At 34.8% G+C, this 18,623-nt stretch overlaps 1 protein-coding gene across 7 annotated transcripts in view; it reads left to right on the top strand.

Moving 5' to 3' along the window:
* Nucleotides 1-18,623, top strand: part of DGKB (diacylglycerol kinase beta) — an 877,599-nt gene that overhangs the window by 352,053 nt on the left and 506,923 nt on the right. For all 7 annotated transcript variants that reach the window (XM_069587582.1, XM_069587580.1, XM_069587583.1 and 4 more), the window contains one exon: nt 17,607-17,692. In XM_069587582.1, coding sequence (XP_069443683.1) covers nt 17,607-17,692 — 86 coding nt within the window. The remainder of the gene's footprint in view (nt 1-17,606; nt 17,693-18,623) is intronic.

Here is an 18,623-nt window from a genome sequence, read left to right as displayed (position 1 = left end):
GGCTGCTATCAAATAGTCTACAAACAATAAATGCTGGAGAGGGTATGGAGTAAAGGGAACCCTCTTACACTGTTGGTGGGAATGCAAGCTAGTACAGTCACTATGGAGAATGGTGTGGAGATTCCTTAAAGAACTGGATATAGAACTGCCTTATGACCCAGCAGTCCCACTGCTGGGCATACTCACTGAGGAAACCAGAACTGAAAGAGACACGTGTATCTTAATGTGCATTGCAGCACTGTTTACAATAGCCAGGACATGGAAGCAACCTAAATGTCCATTGGCAGACAAATGGATAAGAAAACTGTGGTACTTATACACAGTGGAATATTACTCAGCTATTAAAAAGAACACATTTGAATAATTTCTAATGAGGTGGATGAAACTGGAGCCTATTATACAGTGTGAAGTAAGTCAGAAAAACACCAATACAGTATCAGTTCAATTAAGGCATATATGTGGAATTTAGAAAGATGGTAATGATGACCCTATATATGAGACAGCAAAAGAGACACAGATATAAAGAACAGACTTTTGGACTCTGTGGGAGAAGGTGAGGGTGAGGTGATTTGAAAGAATAGCATTGAAACACGTATATTACCATTTGTGAAACAGATGACCAGTCCAAGTTTGGTGCATGAAACAGGGCAATCAAAGCCAGTGTGCTGGGATGACCCATTGGGATGGGATCGGGAAGGAGGTGGGAGTGGTGTTCAGGATGAGGGACACATGTACACCCATGGCTGATTCATGTCAATGTATGGCAAAAACCACCACAATATTGTAAAGTAATTAGCCTCCAATTAAAATAAGTAAATTAATTAAAAAAAATTCAATCTGGCTCTACTGGAAATTTCCAGAGAAATAAGCATTGTTTTGGTAGTGTAAGAATAAAGCTCTCAACTTACCCTTTCAATCCTAATTAATCACAAAATATGCTGTAGATGGTTTTGTAACCCCCCAGTTAAATGTGTGGGCATAATTCTGTCTCTGCCTTGATCATAATTCTGTCTTAGCAACTGAGTCTGAGAATCAATCTATGCTTCTGTACTAAAGATCTGCAGGTTATACAAGTAACAAAAATACAACATGCTCCTAGAGTTAACAAAGTCATATAACTTCCAGTCTTGCAAAAGAATTTTGGGTATTACAATTCTATAGTCACTTTCCACAAACATCAACAAATTGATTATGACTTTAAAGATGTTGAAAAATCTGAACTTTTATCATTCATTTCACAGAGAAAATAATAGCTGAACAACAGTTTATAGATCCTAAGCTATTGTTAGAGGTGGTTACTTATCCAAATTATTGAACACTGTAAAAAAATGATATTTTCTCCTAAATTGGCTGTTGGAAATGAATCATTCATTTGTCTATATCCTTTTACCTGTTGCTTATTTTATTCTAGGAAAGTCAACTTTCTAATAAGTATCATAAGCTATTTTAGTTGACTGTCCTCAGTTTGCTGTTACTAAGTCTGTTAAGCAAGCTCCCTGGCATAACTTTATTGTCAGCCCCAGGGAGTCAAATAGCAATGTCTTACTAATGAGTGAAAATAAGAAAACTCATAGCAGATGATTATCTCAGAATCCTTTATTAATGATAATTTAGTAAACTACTCCTATATTAGAAATAATAACTGGACTATTAAATGTAGTCCACTCTAAACAGAATAATGATGCAACAACTAAATGTGAAATGGTAGTTTAATAATAACAACATATATGGGTATATATATATATATATATATTTAATATTAGTAATGTAAATTGATTCAGCATATATTCATTCAGTGGCTACCAGTTGCCAGGAAAAAGTGTTAGCACTGCCAACCCAGTATGAACAAAAGAGACAACACTTTCTGCTCTCATAGTCTTATATTTTAGTAGAAAAAGGCACACATTAAAGTAATAAAATATATACATGTCAGCAGGGAAGGCAAAGAGTGTACATTGATAGTCAGTGTTCTGTGACAGTTCTTTTAAATAGGCTGAGCAGGGAAGGACTCACTGAGTATAGACATGAAGGAGATGAGCGAACAAGTCACTTGGTTATTTATAGACTAACATCTGGGCTTCTAAGGTGGCACTAGTGGTAAAGAACCTGCCTGCCAGTGCAGGAGATGTAATAGCATTTAAAGCAGAGGAAAGAGCAAGAGTAAAAGCATCATGATTGGAGAATATTTGACATAATTGGGAAACATTAGCAGGAAGGTCAGGGTGGCTGGAGCAGAATGAATAGAGATAGCATATTAGGATAGTACTGATGGGCCAGATCACATAGGGTCTTACAGCTACTGTGACCATAGTAATTATTTTACCTGGGATTCTCTTGGTTTATTCCTGGTGTTCCAGCATCCAACCCAATTTAGTATTAGCATAAGACTTTGGTATTTTTAATTTAAGTGTGATTATTAATGGGTATGTTATATAATGGGTACATTATAATAAACTTGAGGGGTTTGCAATTTGTCTAATTTGTTCATCATGCTTATACTGTTATCCTCTAACAGGATGCAAGATGTCTAATGAACAGAGTTCATGAACACATCTAATGAACAGAGTTTTCATTTTGACTTATAATTATTTCATCTAAAAAGGCAGGGAAAAAACCTCTTTTCCTAATCCTTCCCACATAAAAGCAACAATTTCTTCTGAAATACAATATACAGAGAATTCAAAGATAAAATTCAGTGTTCACTGGAAAACCTTGTTGACCGACTGGTATACTTGTTATGCTAGTCCATTATGCTGTGGCCTGTGCCTCTCATCTCCTTGTAAGATGAAAAGGGGAACAGATATAATAATCAGCATTGTCAGTGTAGAACTGAGAAATCATAGAATAGGTGGACATGAAATATATGTGAGGAAGAGAAGTTGAACAGTCTGCTCAATACGTTTAATGAGGTTTGAATACTCTTCCTAAGGGTCTTATTAAACAAATATATCATATATAAATATTGTGTTGAGCCTTTCTGATTAAAATACTTTTATAGAAAACATTTTTTTTGCAATAAAACTTTTCATCAAATATTTCTCAAAAAGGAAAATGCATATTAAGTGAAAAATTAAGGTCTGAATTTCTGTGTTTTAAAAAGTATTGATGATGAATACATCATTTGTATGAAATATTTACCAATCTATTCCATTTGTGATGGGAACTTTAGTGATATCACAGACCATGTGGAAACCATAAACACAAATATGCTAAAGAAGCATCAGTTTCTGTTTCAAATTAATAGTGAGTTCTCTGCTTGAAAGCAATCTTTTAAACTGAAGAAAATCTGTTTCCATATCACTCTTTTAAATATGGGGCTTACCACATGGTGCTCATGGTCAAGAACCCTCCTGCCAATTCAGGTAGATATAAGAGATGCAGGCTCAATCCCTGGGTAGGGAAGATGCCCATGTAGAGGGCATGGCAACCCTCTCCAGTATTCATTCTTGCATGGAGAATCCCATGGACAGAGGAGCCTGGCAGACTGTAGTCCATAGGGTTACACAGAATCAGACACAACTGAAGTGACGTAGCACATGTGCACATTTTTAAATATGATTTTTTCATTTAGATATAGTGTGACTTTTTAATTAATGTACATTTTTTATTTCAAACTTTCTTCTTTGTGGTATAAGTAAGAATATTTATTAAAATTTTGGTTATACAAGTAAAACAAAAACTTTTAAAACAGAAAGTGATGCCATTTTTACATCAGAGGCATCAGAATATTTTAAATAGAAAATTCATTTATTGCAATAATTATTTTAGTGCATTCAATTTGTGAACTCACAATCAAGTTTTTGGAAGTTCATTTCAATGATGGAAAACACTGGACATCACTGATAATGTTATCATAGACTCAGTTAAAAAGTACAGCCCTGAAGATTCAATTATTTGTTTTTGTGGTGATAATTTAAATAGACATCTTGGTAAACCACATCATTATGACAGAAATGTTTTTTACTAAAGTAAGAAACATAGATAAAAATATATGCTTTGAATTGGTTGTGGCATGCACATAAATCATAATTGCTTTCAAAGACACTTTAACAGTCTTATGAATTACAATGAAAGCCTTAATTGTCAAGTTGTATGCGTAAGCACATGCTCACACACATTCGCAAATTATTCAATCATTCTCTTACTGATTCTACAGACACTAAGGGACCTTTAGGGGGAAAAAAGTAAGACTCAAATCTTAGGTCACTGAGGTAATGAAGTCTTCAAAATCTCTATGGATAACACTATACTGGCTCGACTTTTTCAAAGTATGCCCTCCTTATCAATGTAAAACTGTAAAACTCAAGTTTAAGATAATCTGATACGGAGGCAATCAGCTTATAGAAATATACAATTTGATCTTTTCATTTTTCATAGAATTATTGTTCAAAATTATTCATATGAAAAGCCAGTTAAATGAAAAAATTTAAGTATATCAAGCTAATTAATATAATTGTGTTTTTATTCTTGATTTTATGATGATATCTATGAGCTACCTTAAATTTTCAGTGTTATGATTTATTTTAATAAATTTTATGTGTATATTATATATTGATTTATATATGTATAATAATCTATATACACCTAAATTTGTATATATTTTTGCATATTTTTTAAAGAGGATTTCCAATTTTTCTAAACATCACATTCCAGAAAATCAGTATTCATCCTTAACCCTAATTTATCAATCAGAGGGCATGGCAAGTAAATTATCTCAATTTATTTTCATTACTCCTGCCCTGATGAACATGTTGATATTCATACCCATCCTGACTTCCTTCCCCATTCTCTCACTGAAGAGGCATCTCTCCTCATACATAACGTATATTCAGCTTCTGTTCTGGGTGCCTGCTCCTCTTGCTTCTTTGATACTCTATTTATATCCACCTCATCTCATTGCTACATATTGAGCTATTCCTATACTACTGGCTTTGTATTTCAAGTATGTAAGCTCTCTTAATATATAACTACTCTGCATAAAATAATATGGGTTAGTGTATGGAAGCATGTGTGATGATTAAAGTGTTATAATCACAGATTAAACAGGAATGGTAAGAGGAGAGAGGTTCAAGAACAAAGGGGAAAACAGAATCACATTTCCTAGGTCATTCCAGAGTTGCAAAATGTGAGCAACAGGTTAACTTGAGGACACTTTCATTTTTAATTAGAACATCTTTGTACAAATGCATAGCTACTTACCTTCCCAACTCTGTATGCATATATATAAATATATATATATACATACATACATATATATATATATACACACCCCTAAACCTAATAATAATCATATATATATATATATATCATATATATAAAACCACATGTTCTTTATCCATTCATCTGTCAATGGACATTTAGGTTGCTTCCATTTCTTGGCTATTGTAAACAGTGATGCAATGAACATAAGGTTGCACGTATGTTTTTGAGTTATAGTTTTCTTTGTATATATGCCCCAAAGTGGGATTGCTGGATCATACAGTAGCTCTGTTTTAAGTTTTTTAGGGAACCTATTCTCATTTCATGATTTTGATTGTCAAGTGTACATGGATTCCTTATGAATATTTTCTTGCATCTCAGATTTATCTCCCCATGTAGAATTATTTTATTAATTAGTCTACAATTCCATGCTAATGTTCCCTTAGTTAAATTCAGTTCAGTTGCTCAGTCATGTCCGACTCTTTGCGACCCCATGGACTGCAGCACACCAGGCTTCCCTGTCCTTCACCAACTCCCAGAGCTTGCTCAAACTCAAGTTCATCAAGTCAGTGATGCCATCGAATCATCTAATCGTCTGTCGTCCCCTTCTCCTCCTGACTTCATCTCAAATTTTACATTTTATACATTTCATTCTCTCATTCTTTTCCAAACTTGCTCACTGACTATAACTTGATGAATGGAAAAAAAAATTTTTCACTTTCCTATGCATTTATTCTCCTCTCGCTGCCGCTGCTGCTGCTGCTGTTGCTAAGTTGCTTCAGTCGTGTCCGACTCTGTGCGACCCCGTAGATGGCAGCAGGCTCCTCTTGCTAATCTGCATTAAATGCATTAACTTTTTTTCAGAAAACATCCCATAGTGATATGAACTGGATATTTTCTTGTCTTCCTTCTCAATTAAGATACTTGATGGCAAGGACTCTGCCTGCTTTTGAGTCTCTGGACTGTAATCTAGTTTCTGGTACACAGTTGTTGTTAATAAATGCATATTAAATAAGAGAATTGATGCAGGTCCTATATCATTCATTAATTTTTTTAGGTATATGGATTTTGGATTAAATGTATCCCTTTCTATAGATATAATTATTCTTTTGTATTTGATATTAGTCAAAGTAAAATTTTATCTTTATGTATGTCTAGATTATTTCCTAATTTAGAATAACTTCTTACTTCACATTCTGAAGTCACTTGGTAGAATGATCTGATGCATATGAAATAAAATTTATCCTAATTATTTAAAACATTGGGATAACAGAATGGATTTGAGTGGCCTTGCCAAACAGCCCCAAACAAAAGTGATCACTTTTACTGCTACATGTTAGGGGTTTAGACTGTTGTTTGTACCACAGTTTATAAGTCTGTGCTTTCCAGTTGAAAGTATTAAGAATTATCATGAGTTTTTTCAAGTTAACTTTGTGTTTTTTTTTTCCATGGTTTATTTTGATTTATTCTTTTTTTTTTTAGTTTTTTTATTTTTTTAATTTTAAAATCTTTAATTCTTACAGGCGTTCCCAAACATGAACCTCCTCCCACCTCCCTCCCCATAACATCTCTATGGGTCATCCCCATGCACCAGCCCCAACTTTGAAAAGACGGAGAAGGCAATAGCACCCCACTCCAGTACTCTTGCCTGGAAAATCCCATGGACAGAGGAGCCTGGTGGGCTGCAGTCCATGAGGTCGTGAAGAGTTGGGCATGACTGAGTGACTTCACTTTCACATTTCACTTTCATGCACTGGAGAAGGAAATGGCAACCCACTCCAGTGTTCTTGCCTGGAGAACCCCAGGGACAAGGGAGCCTGGTGGGCTGCCGTCTATGGGGTTGCACAGAGTCGGACACGACTGAAGCGACTTATCAGCAACAGCAGCAACTTTGAAAGATCAGGAAATATGTATAATTTCTGGCTAAATTAAACCCCTTATCATAGTTTTCACTTCATTCTAAAATTGTTAGTCAGTTTTACCTGTGTTGTAGTTGTATGACTTACAAACTGAAAAATATTTTAATTACATTTAAAAAAATATATTTTTAATATATAAAAATGCATAGTTCTTTTTCAGATGGGCTGCAACAGCAGTAATAATATCAATGATATCAAAGTATGTATAGACACAGTATGGGTATACTAAATCAAAGTGGAAGGTATTAAGAATTGGTTTTTAGACCAAAAAGAAAATAGTTTCAAATCATAACAATATCACAGACCAAATATTTTTGCCTAATTTTAGCGAGACAGTTGTGAAACCATCTAATCTTATAAGTGTAAGAATAATATGTATCTGTGTATATGTAGGTATGAGGGCTTCCCTGATAGTTCAGTTGGTAAAGAGTCTGCCTGCAATGCAGGAGACCCTGATTCGATTCCTGGGTTGGGAAGATCTGCTGGAGAAGGGAGGAATGAATATGAATTGAGCTGAATAATAAGAGTTAAATATCCTTGTTTCTGGCTCAAAATGTTTAAATCAAAATGTAGACCTTTTTAAAGGCAAACTCTTGAAGTAAACTATTCTAAACAAAGAGAAGGAAAAAATGAAAGTGAAAGCGAAAGTCCAGTCCATGGAATTCTCCAGGCCAGAATACTGGAGTGGATAGCTTTTCCCTTCTCCAGGGGATCTTCCCAACCCAGGGATCGAACCCAGGTCTCCCGCATTGTGAGTGGATTCTTTACCAGCTGAGCCACAAGGGGAGCCCAAGAATACTGGAGCAGGTAGCCTACCCCTTCTCCAGCAGATCTTTCTGACCCAGGAACAGAACCGGGGTCTCCTGCATCGCAGGTGGATTCTTTACCAACTGAGCTATCAGGGAAGCCCTTATTTTGGATCCTTAATACAAAGAAGTGAATATGTACAATGAAATGAACATTCACTCTGGATCATTATGCTGACAATATTTATCAGTCTCACATTTATTTCCTATAAGTATCAAAGAATATAATTTTGCAATATATAATGTACAATATGTACATTTAATAACCATATGTTTATATTTATATGCTCAATCTGATATATAAAAATTATATACAAATGGCAGTATCACTTATTTTCTATCAATAATAAAATGTGAAATTGGAATTAAAAGAAATTCCTACATATTGTGCTTTAAAAAATCCGGTCATGAGACACTTTCCAAGATAATGGAATCAGTGCTGCAGTTTTTCTTCTCTCTTAGCAAGTTTTTCTGGTGTGCTTTTTAGATATTGTTATCAGACACAAGTGAAAATTTCCTAATTTTTCTGTACCTGTTTTATCCTAATACGTACTTAAAATGGAAGGTAGACTTCTGAATCTTAGATGAAATACTTTTACTTGCTTTTAGTGGCATTAACCATCTTGATCTTACTACTCACTTTTTTTTTTTAAGTGTGAAGGCATTAGACACAGAGTTACTTAACCCACACATTACATAGGCTCTTGCTCGAGTTTAGCTATCAGGGATAAATAAAAAATACTCTGGGAGAGTCAGTGCTATAATGATGAACACTGAAAACGCAAGAATCATTGATTTGCTTTAAAAAGTGTCCCAATTTATTTTAAAAAAATTTCCATTAAATGACAAAAAAATAAATTCAGGACCCATACATGATTATTTCATTGCAAAATGAATAAAAAAGAACCTACTGGTTCTTCAAGTGAAACGTTTACCTTCACAGATAAAACATAGAATCTACAGTACAAAAGTGTGCACAAAGGGGAATCTTTTCAAACACTCCTCATTCTCTCATCCTCCGCATCCTTGGTATGACTTAAGAAGTATGAGCCTCATAGCTGCTGGTTTTTGCAGCTTAATGAATGAAAAGTCAGTTGTCATACAAAGTCTTCCACTTTGACTCTGCCAAGTCTCTTGCCTTTGTTTTCAGGCAGAGCTGTTTTCCTATGCAATTTCTGTCCCCATTGCCGTAAGTAGGTCTCCCAGTAGTTTCTGCTGGGAGATAGGACTTTCATCACTGCCCAGCTTTGCTCCTAGAAAAGGCTATTTTGTCAGAACATGATGGGTGAAGATGGTGGTAAAATAGAGGAGGGACAATCTGATTTATAAAATATATTTACTACTTTTCATAAAGAGAAAATTATTGAATTAATAATATCTCTGGATTTTTGTTGCTGTTCAGTGCTCAGTAGTGTCTGATTCTTCGCGACCTGTTGGACTGCAGTGCACCAGGCTTCCTGGTCCTTCACGGTCTCCTGGAATTTCCTGAAACTCATGTCTATTGAATTGGTGATGCCATCCAACCATCTCATCCTCTGTGTCCCCTGTTCCACCTGCCTTCTATCTTTCCCATCATCAGGGTCTTTTCCAATGGGTTGGCTATTCACATCAGGTGACCAAAGTTTTGGAGCTTCATCTTTAGCATCAGTCCTGCCAATGAATATTAAGGGTTGATTTCCTTTGGACTGATTGGTTTGATCTCATTGCTGTGCAAGGGACTCTCCAGAGTCTTCTCTAATACCATAGTTTGAAAGCATCAGTTCTCTGGTGCTCAGCCTTCTTTATGGTCCAACTCTCATATCCATACATGACTACTGGAATAGCCAAGCTTTGACTATATGGACCAAAGTAACATATCTGCTTTTTAATATGTTACCTAGGTTTATCATAATTTTTCCAAGGATGAAGTTTCTTTTAATTTTATGGCTGCAGTCACCATCTGCAGTGATTTGGGATTCCAAGAAAATAAAGTCTGTCACTGTTTTCATTGTATCCCCATCTATTTGCCATGAAGTGATGGGACTGGATACCTTGATCTTAGTTTTTTAAATGTTGAGATTTAAGCCAGCTTTTTTACTCTCCTCTTTTCCTTTCAGCAAGAGGATCTTTAGTTCCTCTTTATTTTCTGCCATTAAGAACGTGTCATCTGCATGTTTGAGGTTACTGATATTTCTCCCCTAATCTTGATTCCACCTTGAGCTTCATCTAGCCTGGCATTTCACAAGATGCACTCTACATAGAAGTTAAATAAATTTTGAACCAGTCCATTCTTCCATGTCCAGTTCTAACTGTTGCGTCTTGACCTGCATATAGGTTTCTCAGGAGGTAGGTAAGGTGGTCTGGTATTTCCATCTCTTTAAGAATTTTCCAGTTTGTTGTGATCTACACAGTCAAAGGCTTTCGCGTAGTTCATGAAACAGAAATACATGTTTTTCTGGAATTCCCTTCCTTTTTCTATGATCCAATAGATGTTGGCAATTTGATCTCTGGTTCCTCTGCTTATTCTAAATACAACTTGTACATTTGGAAGTTCTCGGTTCTTGAGGCCCAGATTGAAGGATTTTGAGCGTTACCTTGTTAGCATGTGAAATAAGTGCAATTATGTAGTAGTTTGATGTTCTTTCGTATTGACCTTCTTTGGGAGTGGAATGAAAACTGACCTTTTCCAGTTGCGACCACTGCTGAGTTTTCCAGAGTTGCTGCATATTGAGTGAAGCAGTTTAACAGTATCATATTTTAGGATGTGAAATAGTTCAACTGGAACGACACCTCCACTAGCTTTGTTCTTAATAATACTTCCTCAGGCCCACTTCACTTCACACTCTAGGATGTCTGATTCTAGGTGAATGACCACACCATCCTGGTTATCTGCATCATTAAGACCTTTTTTTGTACAATTCTCCTGTATATTCTCTTCTTAATCTCTTTTGCTTCTGTTAAGTCCATACTCTTTTTATCCTATATCATGCCCATCTTGCATGAAATATTCTCTTGGTATCTGTAATTTTCTTGAAGAGATTTCTAGTCTTTCCCATTCTGTTGTTTTCCTCTATTTCTCCTCATTTTCCACTTGAGAAGTCTTTCTTATCTCTTCTTGCTATTCTTTGGAAGTCTGCATTCAGATGGGCATATTGTTCTTTTTCTACTTTGCCTTTCACTTTTCTTTTCTCAGCTATTTGTAAGGTCTCCTCAGACAACCATTTTGCCTTTTTGCATTTCTTTCAGGGGCATGATTTGATCACCACCTCCTGTACCATGTTACAAACCTCTATCCATAGTTTTTCAGGCATACTCTAAGATCTAATCATTTGAATCTATTAGTCACTTCCACTGTATAATCATACGGATTTGATTTAGGTCATACCTGAATGGACTAGTGGTTTTCCCTACTTTCTTCAAATTTATCTGAATTTTGAAATAAAGAGTTCATGATCTGAACCACAGTCAGCTCCTGGTCTTGTTTTTGCTGTCTGTATAGAGCTTCTCCATCTTAGGCTGCAAAGAAGATAATCAATCTGATAATGGCATTGACCATCTGGTGATGTCCATGTGTAGAGTCATACCTTGTGTTGGAAGAGGGTATTTGTTACGAGCAGTGCGTTCTCTTGGCGAAATTGTTATCCTTTGCCCTGCTTCATTTTGTACTCCAAGGCCAAACTTGCCTCTTTCTCCAGGTATGTCTTGACTTCCTACTTTTGCATTCCAGTACCCTATGATGAAAAGGACAACTTTTTTGGGTGTTAGTTCTAGAAGGTCTTGTAGGTCTTCATAGAACCATTCAACTTTAGTTTCTTTGACATTAGTTTTGGCACATAGACTTGAATTACTATGATATTGAATGGTTTGTCTTTTGTTTTTGAGATTGCATCCGCGTACTGCATTTTGTACTCTTTTGCTGACTATGAGGGCTACTTCATTTCTTCTAAGGGATTCTTGTCCAAAGTAGTAGATATAATGGTCATCTGAGTTAAATTCACGCATTCCCATCCATTTTAGTTCACTGATTTCTAAAATGTTGATGTTCACTCTTGCCATCTCCTGTCTGACCACTGTCAGTTTACCTTAATTCATGGACCTAACTTTCCAGGTTTCTATGCAGTATTGCTCTTTACAGCATCAGACTTTAGTTTCACCACCAGACACATCCACAACTGGGTGTCATTTCCACTTTGGCTCAGCCTCTTCATTCCTTCTGGAATTATTTCTGTGCTCTTCTCCAGTGGCATATTGTACATCTGCCAAGCTGGAGGGTTCCTCTTTCAGTGTCCTATCTTTTTGCCTTTTCATTCTGTCCATGGGGTTCTCACGGCAAAAATGCTAAGTGGTTTGCCACTCCATTCTCCACTGCCCCACGTTTTGTCAGAGCTCTCCAACATGACCTGTCTGTCTTGGGTGTCTCTACAGAGCATGGCTTATAATACAATTACATTTATATACACCCTTTGTTTATTCCACAAAACAGGCAAATAAAGCAGGAGGTATTAATTCCATTTTAAAGATACAAAACTGAAGCTCTCCTAAGGCTACTATTCAAGGCCCTGGAGAAGGGAATTAAACCCACTCGAGTATTCTTTTCCTGAAGAATCCCATGGACAGAGGAGACTGGCAGGCTACAGTCCCTGGGATCACAAAGAGTCAGATATGACTGAGAGACTAACACACACACGGTATTCAAGGAATGAATGAAGTAAGTAATGAATTAATCTCTAGGGAAAAGTGCACGGATGGAGTAGAATAAGAAGTTAAGAGAGAGACGTCAGTTTTTCAATCCATTTAGCAATCAGTTTACAGAGAGTAAGCTGATTTTACAGTCACACACAGTTTATTGTTTGGGGGTAGGGTCTTGGAGAAGAATCAAAGATGACCATTTTAAAAGAAAACAAGAATGAATAACCGATGAAACACCACCATGGAATAGAAGAGCAATGGTGAGTCATATGGGTGATTAGGCTTTTACTTGAAACAGTTATGGTAAACATTTCAGATACTGGCATATTTGAAAAGCTTTTAGAGACTTTAATGATAAGATCTTTGAAAATGTAGGAGACAGACAAATTAATACAGAAATATAGTTGGTATAAACTAATTTAGGAAGAATTAAAAAATATTACCTCTTTCAATAATTATTAAAGGAATTGTAATGTTTAATGCCTCTTAATTAAAAAAATCAAAGACTCACCAGAAATTGGGTAGTTGCAAGTGCTAACAATTTTTATATACAGATACTCCAAAATAAGGGCATATTCTGCAAGGGGTTTTAGGCAATGGAATAATTTGATAAAACATTAGAGGTAGTATGAAGAAAAATATATTAAATCTGTTGTGTCCATGAATATACATGAAAAGTTGTAAATAAAATGTTAGCAAACCAAACCCAATTCTCTATAAAAATGTTAATAAATAGTGTCAATTTGAGCACATGAAAGTATAGTAAGAATGGTTTAGTGATACATAAATATGTAAATGTATACTTCCACATTACCAGTTAAATGAATCATATCAGTATTTCACAAGGTACAGAGAATATTAACATTGAATTATAATATAAATTCTTTCTATATGAAGAAAATTTTATTAACCTTATCTAAGATGTTACTCAGAAAAGAAGAAGAAAATGCCTACAACAGACATCATCCTAAGTGGGGAAATTCTGAAAGTATTCCATTTAATTTCAGGAACAAGCTATGCATTGTCTAATTCAGCAAATTATTGTAGCCATCCATGGGCAGCACAATAAGACAGGGAGAGAAATAACAATTATAAGGATTGAAGATCAGTAACAGTACCATTGTCATTAGCACCTGATACAGTTGTTTAAATAAAAATCCAAATAAGTCTACAAATAAAATATAGGCAATAGAAAAAATGAAGAATAATGTGGCTGTTTATAAGATCAATAAAGAAAAGTCAAATGTATTTTACATGCCAGCAAAAAAAAACATTAATAAACAATTTAAAAGTTTAAGATACTAACACAAACTATAAACCATCTAAGAATAAATGTAACAAAGACTTGCAAGCAAAAAGTTTTAAAAATGTAAGGAGGTTAAAAGAGTAATCAAAACATCCTATATCCATGGATGAAGAAATAAATAACATCATACATAGGCTTCATGTAACTCCAATTTTTAAAAAATAATGATTTTTTATGGCTTTTATGGAATATGAGAAATTAAATTCAATATGTATATAGAAAAGCGAAAGAGAAATAATAGCTAAAATTTTTCATGCTCATTGAAATATTGACTAACTATAAAGCTGTACTATTATAATAGTGTGGTACGGTGCAGAGAGGGACACATTCATGAATTACCAATACAGTATTGTAAAGTAAAAAAATAAAAATTAAAACATTTTAAAAAATTAAAAATAAAATAGAATAGAGTCTAAAAGAAAAATACCCACATATGGAAATTTGATTCATGATGGATCAGCGTGATATTACATTGAGTTATTCAAAACATGAAAAGATGGATTTACGGATGGAAATTGTTTCACAATTCTTAAAGGAAGGAAGACAGGAAGTGAAAAAGGGAGAAATGGAGAAAGAGAAAGAGGGAGGGTAGAGGAAGAAGAAAGGAGGGAAAAGAAAGGGATCCTTTTTTGACACAACCAGTGTAGAATGCTGTGAATATTTTATGTATAATATATATTCTCTTCTATGTTAATACTTCATACCATCCTCTCTCACATCACCACAGACAAAAATAAAACTGAAAATTTAAGAGAGTAAATGTGTTCTCTTCTGACCACTGAGGAAACAACTATTTTGTTACACAAAACAAGCTAAAGTGCTAGCCATTTATCATAAGATGGATAAACTTCAGTACATTAAAACTAAAATCTTGTTTGTTAAAATACTCATTTAGGAAAGTAAAAGAAGAAACTTTCATCCTGGAGGAAGTATTTGCAGAAAACCACAAACTAAAAAAACAAACAAAAAAATCCTTCAGAAGATTAAAAGTTAAAAAAAGTGAAGAATTTTTACAAATCAGCAAGAAATAAGGAGTAAACATGGGGAAGACATTGCACATATGAGGCAACACATGACATTTTTAAAAAAGTGACATTAAAGTATTAGAGCAGATGGGCTCAGCACACTTTTTCTAATATTCCTGATAAGTACATGCATTGCTATAACTACTATAGGATACCAATTTGTAATATCTTGTCAAACTGCAAGAGTGATCACTGTCCATGTGCATTAGAAACTATCCTGAAAACGGATTTTTATAAGAATATAAAATACTCCAAATATCCAATGGCATGGATTTTAAAAAGCATAATCACACAAATGGTATTGAACACAGCAGTAGGTATAAAATAACTTCAACAACTCATGGATGGAAATTCAACTACTACATGGAGGAATCTTAGTAACAATGCTGTGAAGAACAGGCAGAATACAAACAATGTGTTGTTTATGGCATGTACATGATAACCTGAAATTCAGAATAATGCCCACCTTTGTTAACAAGGGAGGAGGGTCCTATGGGGAAGGAACACAGAAGGATATGTAAGTTATTAGAAATGTTCTGCTCTCTGGGGTGGACAGCTGGTACATTGTATTGCTTATATAATCTAAGCAAACTAACCCAGTGATAATCTGGAAGAAAATTTTGCAATGTGTCTAACAAAAGGTAAATATCCACAATATACTACACAACAAAGTACAGGACAATTTTGTGCTCTAAATATCTGTGCTTCCTGTTACTATGTAGTGGTGGTTCAGTTGATTTGTTTATATTACTGTTATATTTACACATTTTGTGTTATATTATCCAAAATTTTAATGATGCTAATTTGAATGAAAATATTACTAATCATGTCTAGTGTTTTTAAGAATAAAATACAACTCATGGGAAAGAGGTACAATGCTTTGATGATGCAGTTCACAAAGGAGGTAACAGGTCTGTGAGCCTACAAAAATATGTTCAACAACTAGTAAACAGGGGAATGTGATTTTACAATAATAGCACCATGGTTTTTTTTTTTTTTTTACTTATTGGAGAAATATCATAAAGTTGTTTATAAGTAGTGTTTTGGAGTTTCAAGGAAATGGACACGTACATTTTCTATAGCGGGAACCATCCAGAGGGTAATGTGTTTTTGAAATGGAATATTTCCCTTCTAGAAGATAAGCTTTCAAAACTGATACACTTATTCAAATAAATGTATCCAAAACTATAATACCTGTTATTTTGTGGCAGTGAAACACTAAAAATACTTTAAAGTACATGAAATGACAGTATTTTTAATCATAGAATATTATATTGTGTTAATCGCTCTGTCATGTCTGACTCTTTGTGACCCCCATGGACTGTAACCCGCCAGGCTCCTCGTCCATGGAATTCTTCAGGCAAGAATACTGGAGCTGGGTTGTCATTCCCTTCTCCAGGGGATCTTCCCTACACAGAGATTGATCCTGTGTCTCCTTCACTGCAGGCAGATTCTTTACTATCCGAGCCACCAGGGAAGCCCCAGTGTGATAAAATTGATGTGTACGTTTATATATGTAATCTTAAAGAAAATTTTCTTAGATGACTGCATACAGTCTTCCCTTGATATCCACAGGTGACTGGTTCCAGGACTCTCCAGATAGCAAAGTCCACAGGAGCTTTAAGTCCCTTACATAAAGAGGCATTTGTTGGCATACACTTAAATGAACTTTATGTTACTTATAATACCTAATAAAATGGAAATGCTATGTATATAGTTGTAAAATACAATATACCTGCTTTGTAATAAGTTGTGATTCACCAAATTCAAGTTTCACTTTTTGAAACTTCCTGGATTTTATTTTTAAAGATTTTCAATTCCTGGTTGGTTGAATCTGCAGATGCAGAACCTACAGATAGGAAGAGCCAGTTGTATTATATTGTTACCACCAGGGCTAGAAAATTGAAGAGACACATTTCCAGATATTCTGTCCTGTTTCAATTTTTTTTTCAAGAAAATAGGCATGTATGATTGTATAACTAGATGCATTATTTGTCTTTGTAGTTTTCCCCAAGGTAGGTTGCATTAATAAGCATGCTACATGCGGTAGCAGCAGAAGTGGTGAGCATTGTCATAACCAACCCAGACATTTTTGTGTATTCCTGGGTGGTAAACACTGACACAGAGGTCAAAAGAGAGGAGGAAGCCTGGCTTCTATTCACAGATTCAAAGTCAGAAGGAAACCCTGAAAACAGTTGGCTAAAACCTCAATACAGCCTGATCAATTTCTCCCAGTAAGGGAGAAGGCAGAAAATTCTCAAAGACATTTTTTACTGAGCTATTAGTTACATGTATATAAGTGTTCAAGAGAGAATTGTTGGTAAATAAAAAGTAGTAAATAAAACAAGGTTGTATACATATGTCTAGATAATCTGTATAGTCTAGGTAAACTGCATATCACATATGGGACTGTACCTTAATGAAAATTATTATAATTTATTAATTTTATTTTTTCACTTTAGTGTTGTTAAAAGGAAATATATTATGGAATATAGAAATTATAATGATAACATTTAAATTAAGATATGTTGATACTTCTATTTTAGAATTTCATTGTAGATAAGGGTTTGCTATTTTTCAACAAAACCTAAATCTTTCATTAGATGAAATGCTAAATACATAAAAATAAAAATGTCCTAACTTTGAAATATCAATCATATGCTGTAACATGCTTATTTTTCAGGTTAAACTTTTTCCGTGATGTTCCTGATTTCAGAGTGTTAGCCTGCGGTGGAGATGGAACTGTAGGGTGGATTTTGGACTGCATAGGTAATGAAGACATGTATTTAATGTGGCTTGGGCCAGAGTGGAAACCTTAAATTCTGTGTATTTCATTTGTTTATTTAACACATCCATATCTTTGTTAAATAAAATACACAGTGATAACAGACATCTGGAATGTTGATGGCTTAATTTATTCTGTATTTCAGATTTTTAACCATCAAAGTAATTTACAAATAATTAGAAATGCTTGTTTTCTCATTCATTTTTTTCATGGAATTTAATAAACCTGCTTCCTTCGTGGCCCAGCTGGTAAAGAATCCACTTGCAATGCAGGAGACCTGGGTTCAATCCCTGAGTTGGGAAGATCCCCTGGAGAAGGGAACAGCTACCCACTCCAGTATTCTGGCCTGGAGAATTCCATGGACAGTATAGTCCATGGGGTTGCAAAGGGTTGGACACGACTGAATGACTTTCACAGATACTTCCAGATCTGTACTGACCAATTCTTTGTTAAAAATAGATCCTTTCTTAAAAAGGAAAGACCTGATTCAAAAGAAGCTTTACTATCTATACGTATTGAAGCAAAGTTTTATTCAATCAATGCAGTTGAGAATATTTGAACTTTTCATACCCTCAAAAATATTCAGATTAAAGATGAATACATATTGTCAACACCCTTTTGGTAAGCACCTAACAATTTTACTCTACTAACTTTTTTTTTTTTAATTTTTAAAAGAAAAGGGAAAATTGTATTCTTTGGCCCACCAATAAACAATGTCAGTAGTATTGATATTTTAAGGACAAAACCAGAGTTCAAGAAGGACCAAAATTAGGGAGTCCTTTGAACAGTGTCTGAGGACTTGTAAGAATTTTAGTGAAAACAGTAGGAATTACTGGTTTTCATTAGTCCCTAAAATCTAAGCCTTCGGTAGTATACTGTGGCACATCCCTGCATATCTATTCCTTACCCATTTTT

The sequence above is a fragment of the Ovis canadensis genome, chromosome 4 (genome assembly GCF_042477335.2).
Source record: "Ovis canadensis isolate MfBH-ARS-UI-01 breed Bighorn chromosome 4, ARS-UI_OviCan_v2, whole genome shotgun sequence".
Lineage (NCBI taxonomy): Eukaryota > Metazoa > Chordata > Mammalia > Artiodactyla > Bovidae > Ovis > Ovis canadensis.
The sequence above is the reverse complement of the archived record's forward strand: the minus strand, read 5'-3'. Positions and strand labels throughout refer to the sequence as shown.